Raw genomic sequence first — 13558 nt, forward strand, 5'->3', positions numbered from 1 at the left:
CCACTCTTGACTCTCTTTCTCTGTCTCGCGTCGACGACCATTAATTACGAACATTGCGATCCTCTTGTGGGTAACCCGGTTCGTAAATTGAAAGACCGGCGACGTTCGCGAAGAGGTCGAAAGCCGGATGCATCGTGAAAAGCCCCGATCGACTGGTCGGAGCTGGCTCGAAGGGCGGCTACCTTAGACATAGGTATCGGGACGGTAATTGACACCACTTTCACGGCTTAAACCGCTTTCCAATTTTCTCCTTATTTTCACGACGTAATAACTTACCGAGCTTGACGGCGTTTAGTCGCCGTGGCGGGCTGAGAGGGTTGCCGTGGAGGGGTGCTTGCTTCCAGAGCGCGGCCAGTAATGGCTACGTATATATAGACACTTCTTTACAAGGCGGTGAGATAAGCTCTCATTGGCGACCGAAGCGTAATCACTACGGCCTCCTGAAATAGCCTGAACCTTCGCCCCTTCACCCCTTTCGATCTTCCCGTTTCCCTTTTCTGGGATCCTTGGCAGAGGAAGCTCGATCGACGTCGAACGCTGTCACGTGAGCGTCGCGCGCTGTCATTGATGACTCGACTTTCGATCTTCGTTGGATGCAGAACGGAACTCTGCTTTAAGCTATGCTTAAATTTATCTCGTAATTTTCGTACACGGAAAATACCAGGGTTCTCGAGGGTTCCTCAAAGCGTATCGTCGATGGCGACGATATCGCGCTATACATCCTCGAAATATTCCTCGAATAGCTTAATGCCAAATTGCATGCTGGTTATCGAAGCCAATTATCATTTATCCTCGCTACCTTAACACGATGGTTCCCACGTGACAAAACGAGCCCATTTCCTACGCTCGCAAACATTTGTCCGAGCCGAGGATCGATTCTTTCCTCTCTGCACACAGCCGAGCATAATTAGAACGAGTGGTTCATTACACGTCTGTAATCAATACGCGGTAATGTCCGTGAAGGAGCAGCATGAACGATACCGGGATAATCCGATTCTTCTATTTATTACCGATAAATCACGATCGATACGTATTAACGGTGGAGGAATAAATATGGAAAAGCACGATCCTTCGTACGTCGATGCTTTCGAATCTATCATAATCGGTTATCCCTTAACTCGACGCGGATAATCGATTTTCACCCCCGCCAACGTCGTACCGTGCTTTCGTATCGAAAACAACGTATGCAAATTCGAGCTTTCGCGAATTTTACCCGTCGTCGAATTTTATTCATCGCGCCGATATCCGTTCATTGACAGAGACCTTTGGAAAAGTTCGTAGCGCGATTGCCGGGGATTTTGCAGGGGATAGGAAGGAAAAAGTTTGCACGGTGTTAATCCGTAATCAGCAGGCCGGTAGGTTCGTTTAAAAGATCGGCCCAGCTGCTGTTGTATTATTAATTCGGACGGTCAGAAACGCGGCTGCATATTGCATGCGTTTTCTATTGGCTGTTTCATGGGCTGCACTCGAAAATTCCGCGCTCCGTTTGCATATTAACGCGTTTGCAGCCTGTGTGCGTATCGGTGCTGCACTTTTATGTCCTCATCGACGCCGATGTATTACCAGCATCAGTCGTAAAACGATCTCGAACGTGATTGGCGTGTCGGTAAATTTATTTGTCGGTAAATTTATTACATACACCTTCCCTTCGACCCGGCGTCGATCATAGAGAGGGTGTTAAAAACCCTGCCCGGGATAGTTCGATCGAACGCCACGGTCGCGCGTGTTTCAACGAACGACAGATAGAAGTATTTTTTTTTTTTTTCTTTTTTGTAATAAAAGTACCAACTTTCGTAAGTGACGCTGTAATCTTCTTCGGGGACTCCCGATGTCGCCACTCAAGATATTAGAAAAGTTCTTGAACATAATAGAAAGTTGCGAAAGTGGCCGTGCAGTGTAATAAAGGGAGCTTTAAAATAAGATGAAATAAAATCAGGGACATTGCCAGTCATTATGATCCATCAGTACCGTTTTATTACATAATACCGTCGCCATCCGGGCAATTACTTTTTAACTTATAATTACACCGGATCCCGGGGCTCATTAGTGGGACAACAAACGCCCGAAGAACGTCTCGTCTATTCCACTTTCGCAGGGCTGTGTCAAACCGGCCTGTCCTTGTAAATTTTAAGGAGTTTAATTCCGCGTAATTGCCTAAGTTTTCGACGTAGCCTGCGGACAGAGTCTCGGGGACGAAGACAGTGCACGGCAGGATCGAATGGCGGGAACGAACGAAAGCTGTTCGAAAGTTCTTAAGGCCAATGAGTTTTTCCTCTGTGTATCTTCTTTTCTCTTCTTTTTTTCTTCTTTCATTTTTTCATTTCCCTTTTCGAGTTGGCCCTCGGCGACGACCTTTTACCGAACGATCGTTATTTACTTTTCCGCGAACGAGGAAGAAGATTTACCGGAGGTTCGGCAGCCGTGGGGAACGTAGAAGGCTGGAAAAAGTGGGCTGCTGTACGCTCGAATCGACGACATTTTGATTTATGGCCGGAAAATGGAAATCTCGCGTTAGGATGCCGGCCGGGTCGAGTCTCATGGGGATAGTGAGGTTTTTGGGCGCGGTTCAAACGGCATCGAATGGATATCCAATCTTTTTCCTCGGCTGGTCGAATGACAACGCAGAAGAATTTTAAAAAATACACCGTGTGCCGGCCTCGATCGATATCGTGAAACTCGCCTCTCTCTTCGCGGTTAAAATTGCAGTATAAAAACGTATTCCTCGAAGGACCAGGGATATCCTTTAAACGAAGTATAACTCAACGGATCCCAAGGCAATAATCATTTCCTTCGCCGTAACGGCGGGGAACAACGGGAACAACGTTGTTCGCGGTGTAAAAAATAAAACGAATCTTCGCGAAGCTGAGGGAATGCTCGCGAGCGTGCCGCGATCGGATGAAGAGGTGCTGGAAGGACGTGACTTATTGCGTGTACACGCGGAAACGTGGGTCGACGGTGTCGTTGGTCGTCACGTCGGTCGAGGGGGAGCATATTTTCCGGGGGAGCAAAGAACGCGATAACAGAATCCAATTAGGCGACACTTGGGCGCAGCAGTGGCTCATGAAGGTTGGCGCAAGGAAGCGAGGCCGGCTTGTTAAAAGTAAGTCGTCGGCTTTGCGAGGGCTACTTCTTGAACTTTCACCCTGTTTCGCGAGGGAACTAGCTGCTCCGTGGACGCTGCGGAAGACGGTTACCACTCTTTCGTTTCACCCACCGCGTCGTCCGTTTTCCTCTTCCTTCTAATTTCCGTCATTGCCTCGTCGACATTGGCTCGGCGTTATTGCCTGGCAGACGACGTCAGCGAAAGTGGATGAAAGCTAGCGAAGAGGGTGGAAGGACGTAGGGGAACGCACGGGTGTGCAGCGTTGGAGAGAAAGCAGGTTGACCTCATTAATGGGAAAGATCGGGGATTGGGAGTACAATTGCGCTGCTAAGAGCTTATTACCTTCGCCCCTCCGTCGGCTTTATTACGGACGGAGATTTATGGCACGCATTCCGATAACTCGAGGAGCCTTCGAGTCGAGCGCGAGAGAGCCTTTACTCCACGCGTTGCCCGGGAATAATGCGTTTCTTGTTGCGGCTGACAGATACGGAGGTGTGTACACTTCGGATGCTTGTCGTGCCTCGCGTTTGACGAGCAAGCCCGCGGGATCATTCGTTTCTGCCTTGGAAATCGTCGCGAACTCGCCACGCGTATACATATTTCATCTCGCGTGATAAATGCGTGCTAGGGCGGAGAAATAAATCTTGACGTTTAAAACCACGATGGCGGGATACCCGATCGTGGAATGGTACTCGGGGTTTGAAGAAGTAAGTACTCGATATTTATCTTCCGCCATACAAAGCGATTCGCGTTAACCCGGAACCTAAAGAAGAGTAGAGGGTTGGACCCACGGAACGATTCTGGTAGCGTGTTTCTGAAGAACCGCGCGGAGGGGAAAGGTACGACAGATCGAGCAAACTATGAATGATTCATCAGGATATGCTAACCGTGTCTGCACGGTATCTCGCGAGCCTGAACTCCTCGGGCTTCCGTTTGTGATTGGTAAATGTCATACGTCGCCTGATTGCACCGAGGAAGTTGGAGAGTAGCGCGAGAAGGAAATCGACAGCGGGAAAGCTGAAGCCAATCAATAGTCCCTGATGAACGGTCCAATGGCTATTGGCTCGGTACCGATATATGTATAGTCGGTTCGAGCTGTTCTATGAATTATTTAGCGTTAGCCAAGTGGCCCTCGGTGTATTTGCCCTCAAACCGCGGCGGGCTTCGTAGCATTCGAGAAGCTCGCTTGATTTCACCGCCCCTAATCTATCGCTTCTATCCGTGTCAAATGGCGTAACTGGCTTCATTCATTGCACCAAGTTCCGAGCGATCGCGAGCAGGAACGGTAGTTGGAATTATTATTCGATGCTTGAACACCCACTATCTCCAACTAGTTCGATAGTTCCAACGTTTGCAATAATTTATCCGCGCGTGTTTCCGGTGTGTGGCAGTTCAGGGACTAGACTCTATCTAAATCGAAGAGAAAATTAAGGAGATTCTCCATTGACGGACAGCGCTAGGCAGAATAATCGAGAGAGGTTTAAACGTCCGTTCGGTTGTGGTTACCGTGGATCACGAGAAGCGGATCTCGAAGCTGTCTCGCTTGCTTTAATAAAGCGAGTATCAGGCATAATGCGAGTCTACGTTTCGAACTATCGAGGAATCTCGGTTGACGTCGCCCCTTGACCTATCGCTTCTCCCGATATCAAACGCCACAACTTGCCACGCTCTGTTGCCCCCGACAAAATCAATCTCCGACTTGGAACCTCGCTTTTGAGTTACCGCCCCGATAATGGACCGTAGAGACGAATTTTCTTTGCGGTAATCTCCTCTTTAATTTTTATTCTCGTTATCGGGATCGTCCGCGATCGATAGCTAGAGCGCGAGGAATCGGGCGTCGAATTTATTCCACCAACGAAATTTCACCATGGTGGTAGTTTGTTTTTCCAGTTACAAGTTACTCGCTATCCATGCAGGGAAGTTCGATAAACAGCTGCTGCAACGGCACGCTTCGCTCACCTTTTTGTAATCGGTATTCCAACTATGAAATCGCGTTTATCGCCTGAACACGATGCATGTACGATTTACTCGAGCGAGTACACGCGCGGTTGCCGCGGTTTTCATATTTCCCTTGTCACGAATAAATTGAAATGGAACTATCTTCGGCTAGAATCAGGCTGGAACTTTCGAATCACGACTGGTAAAGGACAATTATTTGGTTAGAACGAGAGTTCTTAACTCGACGAACTAGCAGGTGTTTGTAAACAGGGGACCGGGGAAGCTCGAGGAAAGTTACACGAACGAAGGAGATATTCGCCATTGATAATTTCTTCTCGTTTGACTATTCCCTATCGACTCGACCAAATTTTCCCATTCCGTAGCAACGATACTACTAATCCTCCATAGGCGAATATCGGCAAACAACACAATGGAATATTCTGGTGTTACAATTAATAAAATATCAAAGGAAATATGAGGGAATATGAAATGTCTTATGCATCGGATCGTGCAATCAAATTTCCCCAATATCGGGAGCATTAAACACCCGAACCGAAGCAAGGAAGAAATTTGCAAAATCACTTATTCATCGAAACGTCGATTAATATCCATCACGTTCTAAATTAATCTTCCAATTTGGCCTAAATCGATGTATCTCGTTGCCCGATATTAATAGCGGGTCCCAGGACAAGATTACGTCTTTTGTCGGGGATGGTACAGGACAATCGTGTTCCAGCGATGAAATATTCGTGGCGAACCGCGGGGCCAGGTCATCAAAAATTTCAGGGCAACCGGTTCTGGCGACACGAGGCGCGAGCCACGTTTATCAAGAGCGGTCCTACGTTCCGACATAATTTATTCAGCGGAGTAGAGGGCCATGCTCGGATCGTGGTAGCATCCGGCCTTCCTAATGCAATATTGATTCGATTTCGCTGCCACGACGTGCTAGGTCGTAGCGCGCAATTTGCATATGGAACTACACGGCTCGCGGAAACGGTCCGCAGCCGTACGTAGCTCGCTTACGGCGTCGCGACGTAGCACTGTTTGCCATTTGATTGCATGGAAATTGCGTCGACTAGGCGACGTACGCACCAATGACGAGAGCCTGATTCCCTCGATTCATGCTTCGTTAGAATCCAACGCTCGCTAACTGGAGGACCACTGGATGTTTACACGCATTGTGTCTGAAATCGGGAAACGCTGCATCTTTTAGAGGGAAATACGGTAACGGGTTGTGATTACCTGTCGAAACGTCTATCCCTTAGCTGTGCACGTCGAAGCATTGTTCCGGTTTCCACGTGACACGCGTATAATGCATTCGTTGCTGGTATTTGGCAATTTAAAATTTTGACAGCGCGACTGTTTATGTCATAAAAATTCCTCGATTAATTTGCATAATAATTATTACGTCGAAATCGTGCAATTTAAAAATGAGAAACATCGGAATGTTCACTCGTGCATCGCTCGCGTTGCATATTTAATTGAATATAAATCAAATTTGCAAAATTACAAATTCAATTGTTAACGAGTAGTGCCAATTTCGTATTCAACGTACCAATGTCGATCAATGATTCGATACGTTAACAGGTCTATTCAGATCGCGTTTGGTCTACCATTAACGATGCTGGCTCGTTTCATACCTATGCTATACACGTGTATTCTGTACAGTAGTTCAAATCGAAAAGTGTACTTCGCACCGCAATTGAAATTTCCATTGCTCGTTCGAGTACATTGTTTGTCCGTCCGTGTAGGGTCGCGACTCATCCTTTTATCTCCTTAACTCGTCGAACGGTGGAATAATTCATACGGAACAATCCCGGCAAACAGCGAGGAAAGATGCGTAGTTCCCGGCCGCGTTTCCAGATTGATTCATCCCGCTGATAACGTTCTCGTTATCGTTAGTTAACGTTAGTTAACCAGCCGCGTTAACGTTTTAATAAAGCTAGGATGGAGGCGCGCGAGGAAGATGTTATCATCAAGGCTGGGCTAATGAAGCCCGCTGTAATAAGAACTTCCCGTTCGTTTAAACTCCCGCTAAAAAAGGGAAACAAATTTTTTAACGCCGACCGGTTTACGAGCTTCCCCCGCGCGATTTTAGCTACGAGTAAAGAAGCTCCGATTCGTCATAAACCTGTAAATCCTTAGCCGGTTGCGAGACGCGGAGGAAGGAGAAGGAAAGACAATTATCCCCGGCACTTTCTAAAATCTTTCGTCCATGAATCGCATTAAAAAAGTTTGTTTGTTCCGTTCGAACGATGGTCGATGCGAAAGATTGTGGAGAGGGAGAGGGGGGCAGAGAGGAAATGGGAGAAAAAGAAACCCAACGTCCAGGGACAGTGGAAAAAGTTTGGAACGTTCCCGAACGCTGTCGCGAAGTTTTCCGCAGGCGGGTGAAGCGTACCAATTAACATGCAGACGCGAAACTTAAGGAACTCCGGCAACTGCATAAAATTTGCATCTACACGGGGAATTACAAGCGAGCTTCGAACCGGCGACTGCATGGTAAACGCGTGTATTGTTTGCGAGCGAGCGCGCGCGCGCGGCTGACGCAAACAGCCGGAAGCTCGATGAATTGTCGAATCGCGTTAGGCGATCCTGACGATCGCTGAGCGAGTTAGAAGCTGCGACGAGAAAACGTCGCGTCACGTAGCAACGATAAATTATCCACGAACGAGCAGTGTGATTGCTATTAGCAAGGCGCGACGACGAGGCTCGCAATTATGGCCGGTGGTTCGTTACCGTTAGAACCGCGAATAATTGGACGAATTTGCGGATCAGTAGAGCGGATGCTTGCAAGGCATTAAACTGGCTTCACGGCATTTCCGTCATCGTGGACGAATACTTCGCATCGCGGCCGTCGTTATAATATTAATTCGTCTCCTCGTGGGTCGCGTCTTGGAACAATTTACGGGGCTGATGCATCGTAATTGGCTTGCAATCGGGACGTAACCGCGTGGCCAATTACCGCGGCTTCGCAAATCCGTTTACGGGTGAATATGCCGCTAATTGAAGTGCCTGCGCGTCGCTTCGTCTTCGTGTCTTTCGTGAATGGAGAATAGAGGAAGAAATTATCGTGGAGAATTTGATCGTGGCACTGTAATAAATGACGCGATACTATAATAATGGAAATTGATCAGGCTCGTCGATAGCCTGGAGATAAGGAAGATTTGTGACGGCGACGCGTTTTCGAGGCTTCATTGCAACGTTTAATGCTTTTTATCGTGATCTTTGCAAAGCGTAAATGTCGCTTCGTGTAACGATTCCAGGCGATAAATCTCATTTTCGCGTCATATCGCGATTGTTCGAACGTCCGCATACATTTTGCCGGCGGTCGTCAGGGAGGGAAAAATAATGGCCATAAATCCACGCGAACGGAAGCGGGAGGATGAGGCGAATAGGTCAGCATAGAAAAGTAATTAGCAATAAATCCTCGTGGTCTGAGTACACCGCGTTCCGTTTTCTTTATGCGCCGCTGGATAACGCATAGTACGGTTTTCGCTGGAACGTGAAACGCACCGACGAAGATGAATGTGCTCCGGAGGAGGTTGGACAAAGAAAAAGGGAAACAGAGGAAAAAGGGGACGAAGCACGCGAGAAGAAAAATCGCGACACGTCGGTATGCATTCAACTACCCTGCCATTACCTTAACGCCACATCTTCATATCTTCAGTGGGGAAAAAAGTCTACTCTTTAGCCCCACGATCTCGACTTAAAATTTCATTAAGGGATATTAATAACAGCTAGAATATCATCGCGGAAAATATGTATCGCCATGGCTGACCAGCCGCGTCCTTTTCCACTGGCGAATATTCCCTGGCATTCTGATGACGTTCCCTTTGTTCCCTCCGGCGAATAAAGGTAGCTTTTTCCGTCGATATGGTAAAGGGAATTTCGATCTTTTATCTTCGCGGAATTGGTATGAAATTCGACGGAAATAGCGCGAAAGAAAGATTAAATATCAAAGAGGATTTATATCGAACGTATCGTATCTCCTTAACAGGAACCGTGTGTTTGCGCTAGAGAAATAACGGCCTAACACGTACAGTTGAATAAAGGGAATTGCTCTGCTCGAATATATTCGTCGTCTACCGTGTAATACGTAAAGATTTATCAAGCTCGACTCAGCATCCGCTGCGAGTTCCTGCGATGCATTCACATGCCGCACAGACTCGCTCGGTGACTGAACACGAATGTTATTGAGTCCATGATCGTTCACGTTGATTTTCTATCCCCGCGAATCCCTTTCCGATCGAAGGATACGTTTCCTGTCAACGGAAACCCATCGGCGAATCATTCAAACGCACTATTTAAACGCGTATTCTATCGCCACTTCGTTCGTTAAATTAAATCAGGAAAGGGAACTCTCGAAACGACTTCCCGACATTTATTCCGATTACAGTCCCGGTATTCTATCTCTCGCGACCCAATTATTTCAGAGAATCCTTCAACTTTGCCACCGCCAAAGACTATCGTTCGATCGGGAAAATCAGCTCGATCTTCTTCCAACTTTCTTATCCACCGCACGTTCGATCAGAAATCGGGATTTTCCTTAAAATTTCGCTGGAAAGTTTGCAAGTTAGCCATTCCGTTTGACGATGTAACGTAACTAGTTCGGATTGCGCCTGCAGCGATTCGCGAACGGGGCCAGGTGTTAAAGAGAAGACCACCAAGTATCGAACGATAATTAACGCTCGTCATGGAGATGAAACGGATGCCACGCGCGCGATTCATAGGCGAGGAAAATAGTAATGGAGGACGAGAGAGCGAGAGAGGAGAAGAGTAATAACGTTACACAGCGTGCACGTGTGCACTCGGTGGCGGCCATTGGCGCAGAACAGTCGCCAGGATAAATTCATTCGTTATTTCCGGCTCGATTGTGCCTGGCTCGGTCAAAAGCTGCAGCCGGAATTAGCTGACCGGAAACTGGCCCTCCGTAACGCGAGCCACGCCACCGAAAAATTTCAGCTGCCGTGGGAACGGCCGTTTAATCGCGGAACGCGAGAACAATAATTACTCTCCCCCTGCGTGTTTTTCTTTTTCTGCTGCTGCGAACCCGTCGGCCAGGCGGTTTGATTAATGGAAATTCGGGAACCTCGCGATTCGTCGGTGCGTGGAAATTTCTGGACGCTGTAAATCGTTGATTAATCGCGTCTTACTCACGTCATTTCGGAACGAGGACAAATGGGGGCGAATGTGACGGTGCAGAAACGAGTATGCCAATGTTTATTAGCGACCTCGTGTTAACGAAGTTCTAGCTACGATATTCGGCTGAAATCTAGAGGGTTAAACAGATTTGAGTCGCTGACGATGTTTCGAATGAAATTAGCGTGGAAAGTTGTTTCATTACGGCGTATGATATACGGCGGAGGAAGGGAAAGCGGCACACGGTTGGTCAGACGAAACATCGCTGTATTATTTATTCGGATATGCCATGCGTTAGGATAGCTCGCTGCGTAAGTAGAATAACACGATACGCGATCAGACAACTGGAATACCATTATAACGAAGCTGGACTAACTAAACGCCACGACGTTGAAATACTATTTTGCCGTGGGATGGAAATACGTTTAACACGTGTCCGGCTATATTCCTTTCGTCGAATATCGAGCCTTTTAATCGCTTTTAGCGAACGTGTCGATTCTCGTGACGATCGTTCGGAATCGATATCCATAGAATTATTCGCGAATGCTATCAATCTTGACGCGTTAAAATGCGCCTTTCACGTTCGGAAAAATTATCGAATCTCGCGGCAAATGATCGGCGTGCCACAATGAAATCCGAGTGTCACTTCTAAGCGTGAACAATGAACGAAATATCGGCCGATATAACGGCGATGGTTGGGTGGCCTTCGAATCCGATTGATTCCTCCAACGAATATCCATTCCGTCGTGTGCGTGGCAGAGTATATCGCGGCGGAACGAGTGGGACAAAAGACCTTTCGCATGGAAATGAATCGCGATCGAGGCCGAAGTGGCTCTCGTTCATCGACAGACAGCCGCATAGCCTGGGTAATAATTCTGAAAAATTGTTCCGTTCCCTGAGCTCAGTCTGAGATTTCAGCGCATAAATCGTGCTCGTTCCTGGATTCCACGTGATATATCGGTGTTTGCAAGTGTTCCCTGAGAGGCATTAGGATCGTATATTCTCCGACTATTGATACAGAATGGCTTTTCCGTTCGGGGTTGCCTGTACTTTACGATGTATTTCCACCGTTTTTTATTTCCCATTTTTGTTTTTCCTCCTTTCTTTTTGCCCCCATACCGGTCCCTCGTATCGACGATTTTATGCTGCGCGTCGTAATCGAATTCCTTGGACGTTTCCTCGCAGAAATTTTTTATCGCCAGACTGGCAGATTAATTTTTTTACAAAAGCGACATTCACCGTCTCGATCGATCCTCGTGAGCGACAAAGTTTCATCAAAGCTCAGCGCGGTCCACACCTAATTATGTTTCCATCAATAAAGCGTTCGCGCCAGTCTAAGCGACTGCCGCAAGAAAGTTCGTTAAAGTCTTTAAAAAAGTCGCATTAACGTTGACGTCGGGAACCTGCATAACTAACCGCGCAGGGAACGTGAAATTAGTTTTATCTTCGTTATGCAACGACCGAACTTATTAACCTACCACAGGCGGCAAATCGATCGAAAGCCGCGATAAAGCTTGCCCGATTCTTCGCACACCAATGGCCACCGCCGCCATTTTTATCAATTCCACGGATCGAGTATGGTATCGCGATCATCGTGGATACCGGTGTACGAATAGCGATAGCCATGAAACAATACGTGCCAGTCGGTTTTACGATCGCGCCATTCAATTTCCACGATCGCATGCAATCGAATAGAAGCCGGGGTACGCGTTTGATAAGAAGCTTTTCAGGTGGTGCGGTCGTAATTGGAGCATTGGCCGTAGCGCAACCGGCTAACTATGCATAGTGTTAGTTTCCCGCGTCGCGGTCGCCAATGGTTGGATCCAATTTAATGTTCCGCTCGCTCCTTGGATTTCAGATCTGGACACGATGTTATATGGATACACGAACAACATATACGTGCTGGACCACACTCCTGAATCGCTGTCGGTGAGTACGATCCCGAACAAGCCAGTTAGTCGCGGCTGTTACCGGGCGCCCTGTTCCCTCGTGCTCGCTCGTTTAAGTCGATTGCCGCGATCATAATTGCATGCCACGTTTCACGGCTACGAAATTAATGCGGTTGTTAAACTAGCATTCCTCGGGGAAGCATTGCATAACGCTCTAACGCGAATTTTTAACGAAAGATCGTATCGATCGGTCGATAAGACGTTAGATGTCTGTCAGTTCGACATCGATTTTACGAGTCGAAACTGTGAGAAACGTAGCTTTGTAAGATGGCGGATAAAATGGGAGCCTTTTGTTCGACCTAAACGAGTTATCGGGGGTTATAGAAATTGTTCCTTGGGTTTAACGATGGAAACGACAATGGTCCTCCACGCGATGGCAGAAACAATGTAGTCATCTTTCGATTCGCGTTCGTTTGTCGCGGAACGCGGCCGGAAAATTGAACTGGCGGCCGATTCGCCGGGAATTTAATTAAATTCCACGATAGCGGATCGTTCGACTTTGTTTCCAATTAAAACTCGCAGCCGCGTGTTTTGATTAACAGTCGAATTTAATAATAATCGTGCTCCGTGCACGAGGGTGGCCGAGGCAGACGGGAAAATTTCTCGGGACAGCCGACCGGGCGATTCACGCCGGTGAAACAACGAAATGCGCAAATTTCGTGGATAAATTGAATCGATACGCGCTGTAATATTAACGAGGTGTGAATCGCTCGTTCTCTTTGTCTCGGATAACGATGGAGGAAATCAGGTGAATATACAGAGAGAATTTGTATCGCTGTCATAATCGTATAGGTGCTGAAAATTCGTAGCAATGGCACCGAGAGATCTTCCAGTAGTGATTACACTGTTCAACGCGAATTGGTATAATTCTTGTAGGGCCAAAACATAACAGTTTACAGGAAGAAAGAAATTACAATTTTGCTATAGAACTTTGATAAATTACAGAAGTTCGAAAGGAACTTTGAAAATTTACAATAGATCGCAAATTTCTTAAACATTGTGCGTAGCTCTTAGCTTGGTATCGTTTCCCAAAAATTATTCTTTGGAAAACGATACCAATTACCAGGTCTCACCACGTGGAGGTGGCTACGCATCGAAACCCGACATGCGCCCTAGTGGCGCAGCCTGCTGGCGCTATCTGTATCAAAGGTACCCTAATCTAACTTGAAGCGAATTAAGTTAAAATGACTTTACTGACACTTTATTATATTTCGTGCCTTACAAAAGGGGTTTCGGTTCGATGTACTGAAACTCTACTGTCGCAACGCTAAGATATTTTCAAGTTCCCATAAAAATAGGGAATGAAATATCAAACACGCGAGCTAATAGAAAATCGCGACGCGCCCGAACGAGTTCGCGATTATTCGAAAGACCGACTAGCCTAGGCGATGTACTCCCGTGTACAGAGATAACTTCATACCTCGGC

The 13558-nt window shown here is 47.1% G+C and overlaps 1 protein-coding gene across 3 annotated transcripts in view; it reads left to right on the forward strand.

Moving 5' to 3' along the window:
- Window positions 1-13558, forward strand: part of LOC108555514 (uncharacterized) — a 128169-nt gene that overhangs the window by 102660 nt on the left and 11951 nt on the right. For all 3 annotated transcript variants that reach the window (XM_017911175.1, XM_017911177.1, XM_017911176.1), the window contains one exon: window positions 12042-12112. In XM_017911175.1, the coding sequence (XP_017766664.1) occupies window positions 12042-12112 (71 nt within the window). The remainder of the gene's footprint in view (window positions 1-12041; window positions 12113-13558) is intronic.

The sequence above is a fragment of the Eufriesea mexicana genome, unplaced genomic scaffold (genome assembly GCF_001483705.2).
Source record: "Eufriesea mexicana isolate 0111107269 unplaced genomic scaffold, ASM148370v2 scaffold124, whole genome shotgun sequence".
Lineage (NCBI taxonomy): Eukaryota > Metazoa > Arthropoda > Insecta > Hymenoptera > Apidae > Eufriesea > Eufriesea mexicana.